This window comes from Lutra lutra, chromosome 5 (assembly GCF_902655055.1).
Source record: "Lutra lutra chromosome 5, mLutLut1.2, whole genome shotgun sequence".
Taxonomy (NCBI): domain Eukaryota; kingdom Metazoa; phylum Chordata; class Mammalia; order Carnivora; family Mustelidae; genus Lutra; species Lutra lutra.
In genome coordinates, this window is record NC_062282.1 from 8,229,158 (window position 1) to 8,243,748 (window position 14,591).

The 14,591-nt window shown below is 52.2% G+C and overlaps 1 protein-coding gene across 1 annotated transcript; it reads left to right on the plus strand.

Annotated features, from left to right (window-relative positions):
* The first annotated feature begins 612 nt into the window (after nucleotides 1–612).
* On the plus strand, nucleotides 613–13,965 carry ROPN1L (rhophilin associated tail protein 1 like). The gene is made up of 6 exons (XM_047731615.1): nucleotides 613–834; nucleotides 1,012–1,186; nucleotides 4,750–4,873; nucleotides 6,566–6,727; nucleotides 12,112–12,287; nucleotides 13,784–13,965. The coding sequence occupies exons 2-6, from the start codon at nucleotides 1,056–1,058 to the stop codon at nucleotides 13,845–13,847; spliced, it is 657 nt and encodes a 218-aa protein (XP_047587571.1). The 5' UTR covers nucleotides 613–834; nucleotides 1,012–1,055; the 3' UTR covers nucleotides 13,848–13,965.
* Nucleotides 13,966–14,591: the final 626 nt, after the last annotated feature.

The following is a 14,591-nucleotide window of genomic DNA, read 5'->3' on the forward strand; positions in this document are numbered from 1 at the left end:
CCACAGCCATGATCGACACTTCGTATGCTGCCCTGGTCAGGATTCACCAGAACCGAGCAGTTCTCTACCATTCGACCCAAAGCTATTGTAGCAGAAGACGCGGCTTATGTCCTTCGAGACCCAATCAGGCTCAACCATTCTGTCTTACTTCGGAGAACAAGTGAAACAGAATCTTCCTCGAGCTGAAAATCGCCACAGTCCGAACTCTTCAGCAGTGGCTCTTACATCGAAGACCGTGCGGGCACTGAGAACGCGGGTGAAGGTCTGGGCACCGGGACGCTTTGCTTCACCGGCAGGGGCTCGAGCAGGACGAGCGAGGCCGCGGAGTAAGGAGGGCCGGTTCCTTCTTGGGGAGGGAGGGGGCTCGTGCCACCTGCACCGACCGGCCCCATGATTATACCGGCTTCCTTCCTAGGACGACCGTCATTTCGTCCTTAAGCTTAACGTAGCCAAAGCAAGGGGAAGCGGGGGGGGGGTGTCCCTTGTGAATTCGCCCCTCACAGTTGGCAGTGGGAAATCGTTCAAAAGGTCCTTTTCTAAGTGAAACGTTCAGCTCCTGCAGCCCTTTACTACCAGGTAGTGGCGGGAAAAAAAAGGGCGCGGGGCGGAGGGCGGGAGCCACACTGCGCAAGCGCATTGCCTCCCAGGCCCGTGCCGGCGATAGCCGGGCCTCGGCCCGAGGCGGGTGCGCCTGCGCGGAGCCAAGGGGCGGGGCCCTCAGGCGTCCCGGTTGCCTGGATACGTCTGTGCAACAATTGCTGCCGCGGGCGCTTCCCGGCTGTAGCTAGAAGGGGCAGTTGACCCTCACTTTCCGAGGAGCCCGAGGAGGAGCGGGTGAGAGCCCCGGCCGGCCGCCCGGACCGCGCGAAGTCGGCCTCTTGGCCCGCCCCCAAACCCGGGGGCCGGGCCCCGCCACAAACCCGGGTTCCCCCTCCGGGCTCCAAATCCGGGGGAGGCAGGGCGGCCCCGAGCGCCCTGAGGCTCACGGGCCCGTCCTCCCCCTCCACGCAGCACACCCTGATTCTTCCCAGCCTGGTCCAGGTCTGCGGAGAGCGATGCCGCTTCCCGACACCATGTTCTGCGCGCAGCAGATCCACATCCCCCCGGAGCTGCCGGACATCCTGAAGCAGTTCACGAAGGCCGCGATCCGCACCCAGCCCGCCGACGTGCTGCAGTGGTCCGCGGGGTAAGCGCCTCGGGGGCCGCCTGCCCTCCCCCTGCAGCGCTGCTCCGCGCTCCGCTGGCGTCAGCCCCGGAGTACCCGTCTAGCAAGCACCGCGGTCGGCTGCCCTTCCCCGGAATGACCACAACCCCGTGACCGGAGAGCGGTGCTTACTCAGACTGAGGCCTTAAAGCAACTGCGTGCGGTAGAAAGTGTCTGCCTTGTGTGACGAAATCAACCCACTCCAGTCCCTTGACTTTATTTCTAAAATGATTTTGTAAGAAGGAATCTTGTAAGACTAAGTTCCTCACCCCAGAAAATCCTCCCGGGGTTCGGTACCTGGTTGAGTTTGCTAGAACCAAGACGACTGAGGTCACTTCGGGATAATTATCCCGAGACCGCTGTAAGGTTAAACGTCGCCCAGCTTAAGAAGGCGAAGGAGGCTTCACTGTTTCTTGTAACAAACATCCTAACTATTTTCAGGAACAGACATTCATAATTTTAAGGTTACAAAGTCAACAGACCTTAGAACCATTAAAATAAACTCATTTAGTTTTGAAAGGAGAGCTCTTTGCCCCTTTTGAGTAGACAGACTTAGAAACTCAATTTTATGATCTCACGAAACAGTATAAAATTAAATGTTTTGGGGCGCCTGGGTGGTTGGTGAAGCATCTGCCTTCAGCTCAGTTCATGATCCCTGGGTCTGGGAATCGAGCCCCGCATCCCCGCACTGGGTATCCCCCCGACCCCCACCACACTGGGCTCTGTGCTCAGCGGGGAGCCTGCTTCTCCCTCTGCCTGCCGCTGCCGCCTGCTTGCGCACACTCTGTCAAATAAATAAAATTTTTAAAAAAGTGTTAGTAACTAGCAAGTTAGATTTCACCGACCTTCTCTAAACTGTATATCCAAGGTGCATTGGTTTCCTGTGGCGACTGTAACAACCAAAGAAGCTAAAGGATTAAAACAACAGGCGCGCGTTCTCTTTACGGCTGGCGAGGCCAAACATCCAAAATCAGTTTCACCCGGCTAAAGTCGAGTTGTCAGGGCTTCTCTCCGGAGGCTCTAGGGCGAATCCAATCCCTTGCTTGCCTTTTCCAGCTTCCAGAGCAGCATTCCTTGTATTCTTTGGGTCCTGGCCCCTTCCTCCATCTTTAAGGCCAGTGGTGTGGCATCTTCAAGTCTCTCTCTGCCTCCCTCGTCCAAGGATACTGATGAGTGCACTTAGGACTCATCAAAATAATCCAGGATCATTTTCGCATCTCCAAATCCTCTCTCCCATCTACAAAGTCCCTGTCACTGTGCAAAATAAGATCCACAGTCTCCAGGATTAGGGCCTGGATGTCTTTGGGGCCCTTCTTGAGCCCCCCACATAAGGCTACTCATCAATCCAGTGTTGTTTTATGACAAACACTTCTGTCAGTTGCTCCTGATTCTCTCAAGGTTCTTGCCAAAAAAATGATGGCCTCCGGTTTTAACCACCATCCAAATGTCGGTAAAGATGGGTCAGATGAAAGTTTGTAGTCGACAGGACATTCCAAGATTGAATCATTTTTCCCCCCTCTTGGGACATAAATTATTTTAACTTAAGCTTCACTTTAATTTAAAAGGCTTAATTGAGAACTTTCTGGATGTTCCATGCACCGAATTTCTCCGTTCACCTAATTTCTCTCGAGCGATTTTGGAGTTTAGGAGAAAAGCATTATTCACTATGCGGTGTGTGTGACATGGACTCAGATGCCACAAAAGAGAATTCTTTTAGAGAGGGATGTGGCTCAGAAGAGGGTGAATTGGTCTTTGAGACAAGGCAAGGGCATTCCAGGAAGAAGAACATTCCAACAAAGGGGAGGTGACAAGAAGAAGGAAAAAAAAAAAAACAAACTCAAAACAAAGCAGAGAACCGGGAATCACAGGAAGGTACCTGCTGCGGGAAACTCCAGGAGGCATGTAGGTTAACCTCTTGGCGCCCCCCTGCCTGTGTCCTCTGCTGCGACGCCCCAGCGAGGTGGCTGTACTATGTTCTGTCCCAGGTGCCTCCTGCAGTGTGACCGGAGTGAAAACCGGTCCAGTGTAAAGGCTGCTTCTTGCTCCCTTGGGCCCCAGGGAATTAGCACGGGATGGGGGCGGGGTTGGGGGCTCACCCCTAATGCAGGCTTCCTCAGCCTTGACACTGTTGACACTTTGGACAAGATAATTGCTTGGGGGGGAGGGTGTGTGTGTGGGGAAGATGGTGGTGTCTGGGCATAATAGGACTGTTAGCATCCTGACCTGTCCCACAAGAGGCCAGTAGCACCGTGACAACCAAAAATGTCTCCAGAAATTGCCAGCGCCTTCCTGGGGAGGGGGTGAGAGAATTATTGAGAACCACTGCTTTAGACACTGTGGTTTGATCGGTGAGGAGGAGGAATAAAGTCCCCGGAAGAGGTGAAAACCCTAATTAGGAACAATATGGTAACACTAAGCCCCCGTGAACCCTCCCTGCCCCTGTCACCTCGGATCTTCCTGTTCCCCATCTCCCACACTGCTGCCTTTGTTTTGACTTTCCCTCAACCTGTTAAGTCAACAAAATATAGATGGAGAGAGAAAAGGCGATGAGGTGTAACATTTCATTTTGCCCCTCAAATATCTATCAACAGCTACCTTTGTTACATAACCAGAGATGTTTCTAATTATTCATGTCTTTCACATTATGGCCTGTGGCCCCGGGGTTGTGTTAGTCATTAGAGTGGCCAATGATGCGGCTGCAGCAGCCGGCCCCCTCTGGCACGCCTGGCCCCCTCTCCCCGTCCCCACCAACCAGAAGCTGCTGGGTGCCCCCTCCTGACTTGTTGCCCTGTACTCTTTCCATGTCCGCCCCCAGCCCCCAACATCAGCACCAATATCTGCATCCCAGAAGGGAACACTTAAGGGGAAAAAATACTAAATACAATTACTAAAAATACAGGAAAAGTGAAGCATGGGGGAGGGGTGGTGTCTGATGTCGTGGAGTGGGCAGTTGGTCCCCCGCAGGGCAGACAGGTGACTTCCCTTCCCCCGGGCCCCGTAGGGTTAAACAGAGATGGTTGAAGTCATCCCCCTTGGAAAGCAGCAAGGCCAAGAGCAGGGAAGACCAAACACTAATTGTCAAAGTAGAATGACTAGGCCAGGACCTTGCCCTTGGGTCATTGCCATCCTGAGTCTCCTGTCTCCTTTCCCAGCCTTCCAGGACCCCTCCTAGCATGGGCTTGATAAGAATAGCACGTGTTTCGGGAGCCCCCTCTCCCTCCAACCTCCCCCCCCCGCCGCCATGGCTCGTGGCCGTGTGGCGTGTCCAGCCCGTTGGCAGCTTGAGCTCACTGCTCCTCAGAACCCTATGACAGGGGCCTCCATTGTTGGCTTTGCAGACAGAGAAACTGAGGCACGCAGAGAAGGTTAAGTTGGAGAGCTGAGCGGAGGAGCCAGAACCGCAGCCTGGCCTTCGGACTCTGGTGTCCCTGGAGTCACGCTCGTAGCTTCGGGCACTGTCATGCTCACAGCTCCTTTAGGAAACCACGCGATTTCCCATGCTTTCTGGGTACTGACGTGCCCTCAGACGTGTCTGTTGCTCTTAGGTATTTTTCAGCTTTGTCCAGAGGAGATCCGCTGCCCGTCAAGGACAGAATCGAGATGCCCGTGGCCACTCAGAAAACAGACACAGGCCTGACTCAAGGACTCCTGAAAGTTTTGCACAAGCAGGTAGGAGGGGAGTGTCTCTGTTCTCCGTCAGCTTCACCAGATACAGCGCGGCCGCTGCAGGGACGGGACAGGCGCGCCAGCTCCCCTTGGCAAGGCCTCTCTCCCCGGGGCACACCTGCTGGATTTCTTCAGAGCAGGAATCTGCTGCTTCAGTGCCTCTCTCTAGTTTGAAGAACCCAAAAGACCTATTCGTGATTAGATTGTCAGCAAGTGACACGTAATTGCTTTTAAATACCCAGTTAAAACCCTAGAGGCTGCGTGACTGAAAGTCTGGAAATCCGACTCCCAAAATGGGGGCTGCGAGTCTCTTCTGGAAATAGGCTTACAGACATTGTGTACGCGCTAAAGAAACGATCTGCTGTCACCTTCTTCCGAACGACAGACTGCTCTTTGGCGTCTGGTACGCAGTGGGGTCCCAAGTGCCTGGGCGCGGGCGAGATCCTTGCCCGCAGGGCCTTGCCCCAGAGCCCAGGCCGCCCTCACCGGCCCCTCCACCTTACAAGTAAATTGGGGACTGGATCACCCGGGCTTGGCCTTCCCAGTGACTGGGCTGGTTGCTGAAACTGACATCAGTGCTCTAACCGTGAGCTTTAAAGTGGCTTGTCCCCATTATACATTTCGACAGACCATGCTTCTGTGATGCATTGACTTCTGACAATGGATTATTCCACAGTTTCCTCTAAAGGGAAAACGAATAACCATCGGAAGGGGTAGCTTGGGGAAAAAAACACACTAAAATTGCTCCAAGCTTTTCACATAGAATGCTATTAGCAGATCACCATCGTGACCAATTTTCACAGGTTATTTAAAATAATGGAAGGGGCGCCTGGGTGGCTCAGTGGTTAAAGCCTCTGCCTTCGGCTCAGGTCATGATCTCAGGGTCCTGGGATTGAGCCCCGCATCGGGCTCTCTGCTCAGTGGGGAGCCTGCCTCTCCCTCTCTCTCTGCCTGCCTCTCTGCCTACTTGTGATCTCTGTCAAATAAGTAATAAAATCTTTTTAAAAAATAAAATAAAATAATGGAAGAAGTGAATTTATTTTCAATTTTAAGATTTCTCCCACTTAACTATGAGCACTTTCAGCACATCGGATTTTTTTTTTTTAAGAATTTTTTATTCATTTATTTGACAGAGAGAGATCACAAGCAGGCAGAGAGACAGGCAGAGAGAGAGGAGGAAGCAGGCTCCCTGCTGAGCAGAGAGCCCGATGCGGGGCTCGATCCGAGGACCCTGAGATCATGACCCGAGCCGAAGGCAGCGGCTTAACCCACTGAGCCACCCAGGCGCCCCAGCACATCGGATTTTAAATGTTTTTATTTCTTGATGCTTACTTTTTGTTGTGAAGTGTTTCGCACAGACAGCCCAGAATCCTATATCCAATCTGTGGGCCCGGTTCGCTCAGCCATAACATCAGGCCCTATTTGCTTTTTCCTTTTGAGAAGTGAAACAGGCCAAGGTCAGCTTGCGGCTGCCTCCCTGCCCTGCGCCCCTCCCGCCGCACACCTTCCTGCCCTGCTTTCCTGGGGCTGTGTTGTGAATCCAGAGTCTGTCTTTTCCCTGCGTGTGGTTGGGCACTGGGGTATGTTGAACTATTCATAAGCATTATATTATTTCCCAGGTTTCTAAAATTAAAAAAAATATATTTATAGACTGAAAAACTCCCAAATGTTGTCATCACTGTGTTTTCGCTCTAGTGCAGCCACAAGCAGCATGTGGAACTAGCGGATCTCGAGGAGAAATGGAAGAATTTGTGCCTGCCGGTAGAGAACTTCAGAGCGCTGTTGCAGCTGGATCCTTGCGAAGACAAAATCGAGTGGATAAAATTTTTAGCGCTTGGATGCAGCATGCTTGGCGGGGTACGTACCTTCCAGTCGCGTTCTGAGTAATTCTGTGCGATCGTGGCCTGGCTTAAATGTGCTGGAGGTGGGGGCGTCCGGGTGGCTCAGTGGGTTAAAGCCTCTGCCTTTGGCTCAGGTCACAATCTCAGGGTCCTGGGATCGAGCCCCGCATGGAGCCCACATCGGGCTCTCTGCTCAGCGGGGAGACTGCTTCCCCCTCCAACTCTCTGCCTGCCTCTCTGCCCACTTGTGATCTCTCTGTCTCTGTCAAATTAATAAATAAGTTCTTATTAAAAAAAAAAAGTACTGTGGGTGTTTCAGTAAACGAAGGAAACACTTTCATTACTTTCGTAACTTTGTCAGAGAGAAGCAATTCTTTTTCAGGTGTCTGTTGTATTTCTAGGCTTACTTTTTTTTTTTTTTTTTAAGATTTTATTTATGGGGCACCTGGGTGGCTCAGATGGTTAAGTGTCTACCTTTGCTCCAGGTCATGATCTCAGGGTCCTGGGATGGAGCTCTGCATTGCGGGGGGGTGGGGGGTGTGTCCTAGCTCCGCAGGGAGTCTCCCTCTCCCTCTGCCTCTGCCTCTCCTGCTTGTGCTGTCTCTACCAAAGGAATAAATAAAATCTTTAAAATTTATTTATTTATTTGTTTGGGATAGAGAGAGAGCAAGAAAGCTGCAGGAGAAGCAGACTTGCTGCTGAGCGAGGAGCCCAACATGGGGCTCGATCCCAGGACCCTGGGATTGTGACCTGAGCCAAAGGCAGGTGCTTAACCAGTTGAGCCACCCAGGTGTCCCATAGGCTTATAGTTATTTTAATTTCCAGAAGTTAAATACTTAGGAATGCTTCAATTTTAAAATTGTTAACAGTGGATAAAATACAGAGATGCTATGACAATGCATTTAGGTGTTAGAAGAGAACGCATTGGTGACTTTTTATTGAACTACACATCATTTGGGAAACTTATTCTGTTTTCCTCATCTATGGGAAGAGGCGTAACATTGTTTTATATTTGACTTAAAATATATGATTGGTAGCTAACAGATAATAGTGCAGCTTTGACGATGTTGAAGGTTGACCCTTGGGAATGAAGACAGAGATAACCTTCCAGTTCCCAAGGTGAGGAGTCTCTGAACCAAGGAGTGGTGGGGAGGGAAGGGCTGGAGTGTGATGATTTGGCAGGACTTCTCCTCCTCCTCCTCCTCCTCCTCCCCTACCCCTCCTTCTTTTTGATGTTCAGTTAGCCACAGTATAGCACATCTTTAGTTTTTGATGTGTTCAGTGATTCATTAGTTACGTATAACACCCAGTGTTCATCAGATCACGTGCCCTCCTTAATACCCATCACCCTGTTACCCCCTCTCCCCACTCCCCCTTCCCTCTGAGACCCTCAGTTCATTTCCTGGGGTCCATAGTGTCTCATGGTTCCTCTCCCTCTCTGATTTCTCCCCCTTCAGATTTACCTCCCTTCCCCCGTGGTCCTCCGTGCTATTCCTTATGTTCCACAGATGAGTGAAACCATGTGATAATTGTCTTTCTCTGCTGGACTTCCTTCACTCAGCATCATCCCTCCAGTCCCATCCATGTCAGTGCAAGTGGCGGGTGTTCATCCTTTCTGATGGCTGAGTGCTGTTCCATTGTATGTGTGGACCACATCTCTCTCCATTCATCTGCTGAAGGAGATCCTATTGTGGACATTGGTGCTATGAACATTGGGGTGCAGGTGCCCTTTCTTTTCACTACATCTGTATCTTTGGAGTAAATACCCAGTAGTGCAATTGCTGGGTCGTAGGGTAGCTCTATTTTCAACTTTTTGAGGACCCTCCATCCTGTTCTCCAGAGTGGCTGCCCCAGTTTGCATTCCCACCAACAGTGCAAGAGGCTCCCCTTTCTCCACATCCTCACCAACGTCTGTTGTGTCCCATCTTGTTAAATTGTTTGGCAGGACTTCTTTGGGAATCTGGAAGCTCTCTTTAGCTCTGGTGTCCGAGTGTCTGTGAGAGACACCGGGATGTAGGGAAGGAAGCGTTACTGCTTTTCACTTGCAAAGAAGGGGTTTTAGAGGTGGCCCCCTTCGCTGCAGAGCCAGGCGCTGCTTTCACCCCTCCCTCCTGTCTTTGGACCACAGAGAATGTAGCTGGAAAATTCACAGTCCTCGCTTCCTGGTGCACACTCAGCTCCCATTTTAGTTTTTAGAAGTCACTTTGTGTAGGAAACCCCAATGGACACCACATGATCACGGACACAAGGACATGACTGCGCGCTCTTCCTCCGTCCCACCCCCCACCCCCTGCCATCTCCCCGGCCTGAAGCAAACGCCTTCCCAAATCTCCTGCTTCCCATGGGCCGCATACGTACCCCAAGGAATACAGTATTTAATTTTCATGGGTTTTAACTTCATTCAAAGAGAAGTCTGTGGTTCATAATCTTCTGGAATTTGTATGCATTCCCAGTTAGATTTCCATCTCCCTCTGCATCATCGCAGACAGCAGTAGGTCGTTCATTGCCTCCGCTGTCTAATAGCCACTCCGAGAAGAGACCACCTTTTACTGGTTCTATTAATAGCCCCCGTGAGAGCCACTGAAGCCCCAGGAAAGCCAGGTGCTGGCTCCTTGCTGCGTAGGGAGTCACGTAAGTGCCCAAAGATGCGGTTTGTGTCAGCGGCAGAGAGGACCGGCACCCTGGGCTGGTTTGTGCCAGGGACTGTCCTGCGGCAAAGCGGGGATCACACGTTAACCGGGGGAGTGGGGTGTTGGGGTGGGAAGGACAAAGACAGATGTGCCTACGGAAGATAATGTCGCATCGCTTTGTTCATCGGGAGCTCTGTGAAAGCAAGATTTTTAATACTGTGAAATGAGTAGCTAAGATTAGAACAGACGTTTATGGTTTATGCCTTTAAACTTAGCTGTGAAATTTAGATTTTAGCAGTGGTGAGAAAGGATATTTCATATTTTGGGGATCCGTCTTCGTAATCTTTACTTCCCCAATCGTGAAAGTAAGTGCTGGATTTAAGACCAAGCCGGAGCAAGAGAGAGGGTTTCTTGTCCATGTGTCGTGTAGGACACTAGGTGGAGACATTCGGTCACCTTCTGGACTGAGCGCCAGGGAAGGGACAGGAAAGCAGCATCCATGCCCCTCCTTTCCTCTACTGTTTCTCATCCTCGCTGGTCGGTGTGGGGTCCTAGCCTATCCCCTAGCTGGGCCACCTCGACAGTCATGTCTGCTGTGGGCTGTGGGCTCTGCAGCCAGGCCGTCCGGGAAGGTCTTCTCTGGTTCACTGACCATGTCTGTGTTGGGGGTAGGGTTGGGGGAAGGGTGAGCAGGGAGGTGTCAGAAGTGGGGGTGTCGGCTCTGCCCTGACCTGCCCCCCACTCCTGCCCTTAGTGCAAACAGACCTGGGGAGGCCAGGCCGGAATGGGGAGAAGCCACTGTGTGCCCACGTTGGCTGGGGTAGCTTGGAGGTACACCGGCACAAAGCTGTGACTTGAAGGTGACCAGGTGGCAATTTTGGAGTAACTTGGCAACTTAGCGTCCATCTTTATGCTGTGGTTGTGTTTTAGAGGGGCGGGGAGGGGTTGCGGAGGGAGAGAGTGTCTCAAGCCGACTCTTCACTGAGTGTGGAACACAGTGCGGGGCTCCATCTCCCGACCCTGAGATCAGGACCTGAGCCAAATCAAGAGTCGGATAATGAACCGACCGAGTCACTCAGGCACCCGGATCTTTATGCTTAAAAAAAAAAAAAAAAAAAAAAAAAAAAAAAAAAAAAAAAACTTCAAAAAAAGGAGGAGACAGAGAAGCAAAGTGCAGGAGGGTAACTTACAGGGGCTCACTTCCTGCTCCCTTCTCCACACGGGATTTCTGTTACGTTGGAATCTAGTCGATCTGTCAACACAACAGCCACCGTTTCTGCCTCCTTCATCCCCGACCTCTGCGTGGCTGGTGGCAGACGCATCCTCCGAGCTCTTCAATTTTTCTTCAGGGTCTCTGGTCAGATGAACCGAGTGTAAGGTCCCTGCAAAGACTAGAACCCCTTGCATTTCAGAGTTGTCCATTTCCTTCCTTCCTTCCCTCCCTCCCTCCCTCCTTTTCCTTCTTTCCTCCCCAAATATTTGCTGAGTGCTGCTTTGTGCCGGTGCCTCTCCTGAGAGCGGAGGATTTGGCCGTGAACACAACAGGCAGGTGGCCCAACCCCCTGGAGTCGGAGCCTGCCGTCCCCCCGTCCCTCCGTGTCCTGCTCCTGTGTGTGGTGTGGGGAGCTGGGAATGGGGCTGCCCGGGCCGGTGGACTTCCTGGGGAAGCCCCCTGCCATGCGTCTGGCATCTGCCAGCAAATTCGGTGAGGGCAGGAGCAGGTCCATCTCCAGTCAAGCCTCTGGAGGAGGCCCAAACCCTGGCCACCACCCCGACCGGAGCCTTGGATGACCCAGCTAAGCAGCACCCGGACTCCCGTCCCGCAGGCACGTCGGGATAGGAACTGTGGCTCCGGCCATTTACGCGTCCCTAAGGATGTCGGGTTCGTTCCCCTCCCAACAGTCATGGTCAAGCAGGTCTGCGTGTGACTCTCCCCACGTGGGAAGCTCTCCTCTGTGCCTGTCCCACCTGTGTTTTCCTCGCTCGTCCCTCTAAGAGCCGCCCCCTAAGTCTCCACAGCCTGCTCTCTGCAGGGGCAAAGGGCCCTGACTTGCGACGGGAGCCCCTGAATGAAGATGTGAATGCCTCTGCCTGGGTGGCCCGAAGGCTCTTGTGAGATCCCCAGGGACTGGACACAGTCCCCGTGCCCTCCTGGCCTGGAGGGAGGGTCCTCGATCTCTGAGCCTGTGCCTTGTGGGAGTGGGATGGCTTCTCCAGGGACCAGCTTTCAGGCTGAAGGTCAAGGTGTCAGCCCGGGTGGGTGGCGTGACTGAACCAGACAGAGAGAAGGGGCAGGAGAACAAGTACTTTTGGGAACCAAGACCAGGCCCAGAGCAGGGCCAGCCCCATGTGGAGCCTGCACGGAGCCTGATCGCAGGTGGGCGTCAGGATGGCTCATGGGCCATCTGTCCTAGAGCCCACCCATCCCCGCCCCCTCACCGTGGCCCCAGGTACGTCCCAGCACTGAAGGGGCCGGAGGCTTCTGGGCTGGCTCCGGGCTCATCGTTAAGGAGACTGATGCTTCCTCATTCCCATTTTAACATAAAACAAAATCTGTGGATTAAAATTATTTTCAGGCCACAGGCATCTTGATGAAAACTGCAATTTCTTCGCTTACAGCAAGTGTACGTAAACCTAGTTCACGTCGATTGAGAGCATACCCGATGGAGAATTTCTGTGAAACATACCCAAGGGCTGATTCTGCTGGTGTCTTACGCTCTCACTGTGGTGATTCTAGGCGGTAACTGTCCCCGGTTTGTGGTCTTTCCAGTCGTTGAACAGTTCGATGAAGCACCTGTGTGAGATCCTCACCGCCGACCCCGAGGGCGGGCCGGCGCGCATCCCTTTTGAGACGTTCTCCTACGTCTACCGTTACTTGTCCAAGTTGGACTCGGACATCCTCCAAGGGGACACGGAAACCTATCTCGCCACTTTAAAGGACACTCTGTAAGTACGAGCCCGCCCTGGGGTTCCTGTGCGGGGACCACTGGAGAAGGTCCTTTCTCTCCTCCCAGATGGCTTTGCTGCAAGTAATCCAGCCTTGGCAGGGAGGGAGAGCCACACACACTGCGCCCCAGGTGTCCCCAAGATGTCGCCAAGCTGTGCTAAAGAAAGCTGAGTGGCAGGAGGCAGCTTTTCTTCACGAGTGATGCAGGGCAGTGCCAGACGGGAGTCTGGTTCTTTTTACCCCATCTTTGAGGAAAGTTTATCCGGAATTGATCTTGATTCTTAAGTCTACTGTGTGCAGTGGTTTAAACTTGCAGCCTGTTAAAGAGTAAGCTCGAAGGCACATCTCAACAGCCCCGCAGGTGGAGGTGCGACTTCACGCCTTTGTTCCCTGAGTGTTCGCGCGGTGTGGACTCCTGCATGCCCTTCTGCTCCTCTGGGGCTGGACAGACACTGGACGCACAGAGGTCCCACAGGGTCCGACGCCTGCCCCCCTGCGGTCTCACTCCTCTACCTAGCACTGCACAGGTCCCCGGCTCCCTGCACCCCAACCGCACGGGTCTGGGGGTTTCAAGCCAGCCGAGCTCCCTGCCCCCCCAAACACACTTCAGGCACCGCACGTGTGCTTTCGGAACACCCCGCCCCCTTGGCCCTGCTGCCCGATGTCCCCTGCTCCTGGTCAATGGCTCTTAACGGGGGAAATACACTCGCGCTGGGCCGTTGGCACAGCTGACACTGCAAGCCCACTGTCCCTCACAGCCCGAGGAGAGCTGTAGGGCCCGCCACGGCGGGAAGTCCTCCCGCCCAGGACAGCGAGGGGTCGGCGGACAGGCAGACTTCTCCAGCATCCTGTTCTTCCCCTCTAAGCGGCCACAGCGGGAGACTGTTGGACACCTGTGATTTCCCTGGGGCTGTGAGAAGTGGTTGCTGTTTATGGCAAAATATGGGTTAGAACCTGCAATGACCCTTTTACCTTGAAAGGATGAGCCCTCGAGATGGCTCTCGTTTTCCCCGCCGACCTAGAGAATGAATATTGTTCGAGTTCAGTATTTTTACATCCACGGATGTTGGCAGTAGAGATGTACTAATGCTCACCATCTCTCAGGAAGTAGAAGTATCTGCAGATAAAAAAAGAAAAATCGAGAGACGTGCTGTTGGCAACGCCAAAGTTTCAGAGACTCAAGACAGTCCTTTGAGTTTCGCTGGACCGAATTTCCCAATAGAAGGAGACTTTTGTTTCAGTAGTGACTGAAATTTGAGTGGTCAGTGAGGAAGAACCTATAGATATGTCCCAGTTTTTTCACCTAGAAATAAATGCCCGTTTTTGTATAAGAAAACAGAATGCTTGATTTTTTTGGAGGTAAGAATTACTAATTAAAGATTGAAAATCATCAATTTTTCTAGGTAAAACCTTTAAATTATGTTGCATTTCATAAAAATTGCATTGTTTTGCTGTAAGAAATGACTAAAAGGGCCTTCATCTGTTTCCATTGTAGAGAATCTAGAAAGAATGGCATGATAGGACTTGCAGATTTCTTCATTCTGAAGAGGAAAGTTTAGAAAGCCTCGAGAAGGACCCTTAGAAGACAGAGGCCATTACTACAGAGAAGAACACTTTTTAATGTCAAATAGTGCTTTTTAAAACCTCGGCACCAAATACAGCTTGTCTTACAGCACATGGGTGTGCTCTGTGAGTTTTTCTCATAGCGGGAGCTCAGTATGGTTCGTGTGTTCTGGGGTCTGCTCTTTGCCATGTTTCCTGGAAGAGCCTGGAAAGGATTTGGAGCAGGAAAACAGTCTTTTTGAGTAAAACCATCTACTTGGATGCACAGAGTGGGGGTGGGCAGAGTAAGACTGGCTGTTCTTTTTCCGCACTGGAGACCCCCTATGAGCAGAAACGCTGATGTTTGCTCCCCAGACAACCACCCCAAGACCCCCTAGGCAGAGTGTCTTCTGCTGAAGCTGGATCTATTCTGGGAGGGGTGGGCCTGGGGAGCACCAGCAAGCTGGAGGAGCATCATGGCCCCAGGAAAGAAAGTAGACTATGTATTTATTTATTTATTTAAGATTTTATTTATTTATTTGAGAGAGAGAGTGAGCAGGGGGAAAGCCAAAGGGAGAGGGAGAGAGAGAATCTCAAGCAGGCTCCATGCTCAGTGCAGAGCTTGACGTGTTCGACCTCACAACCTTGAGATCATGACCTCTGCCAAAGTCAAGAGTTGGACGCTCAACTGACTCAGCCACCCAGGTGCCCCCAAAGCAGACAAGTTAGACCGGTACGTGGTCCACAGAACAGAAATGAGA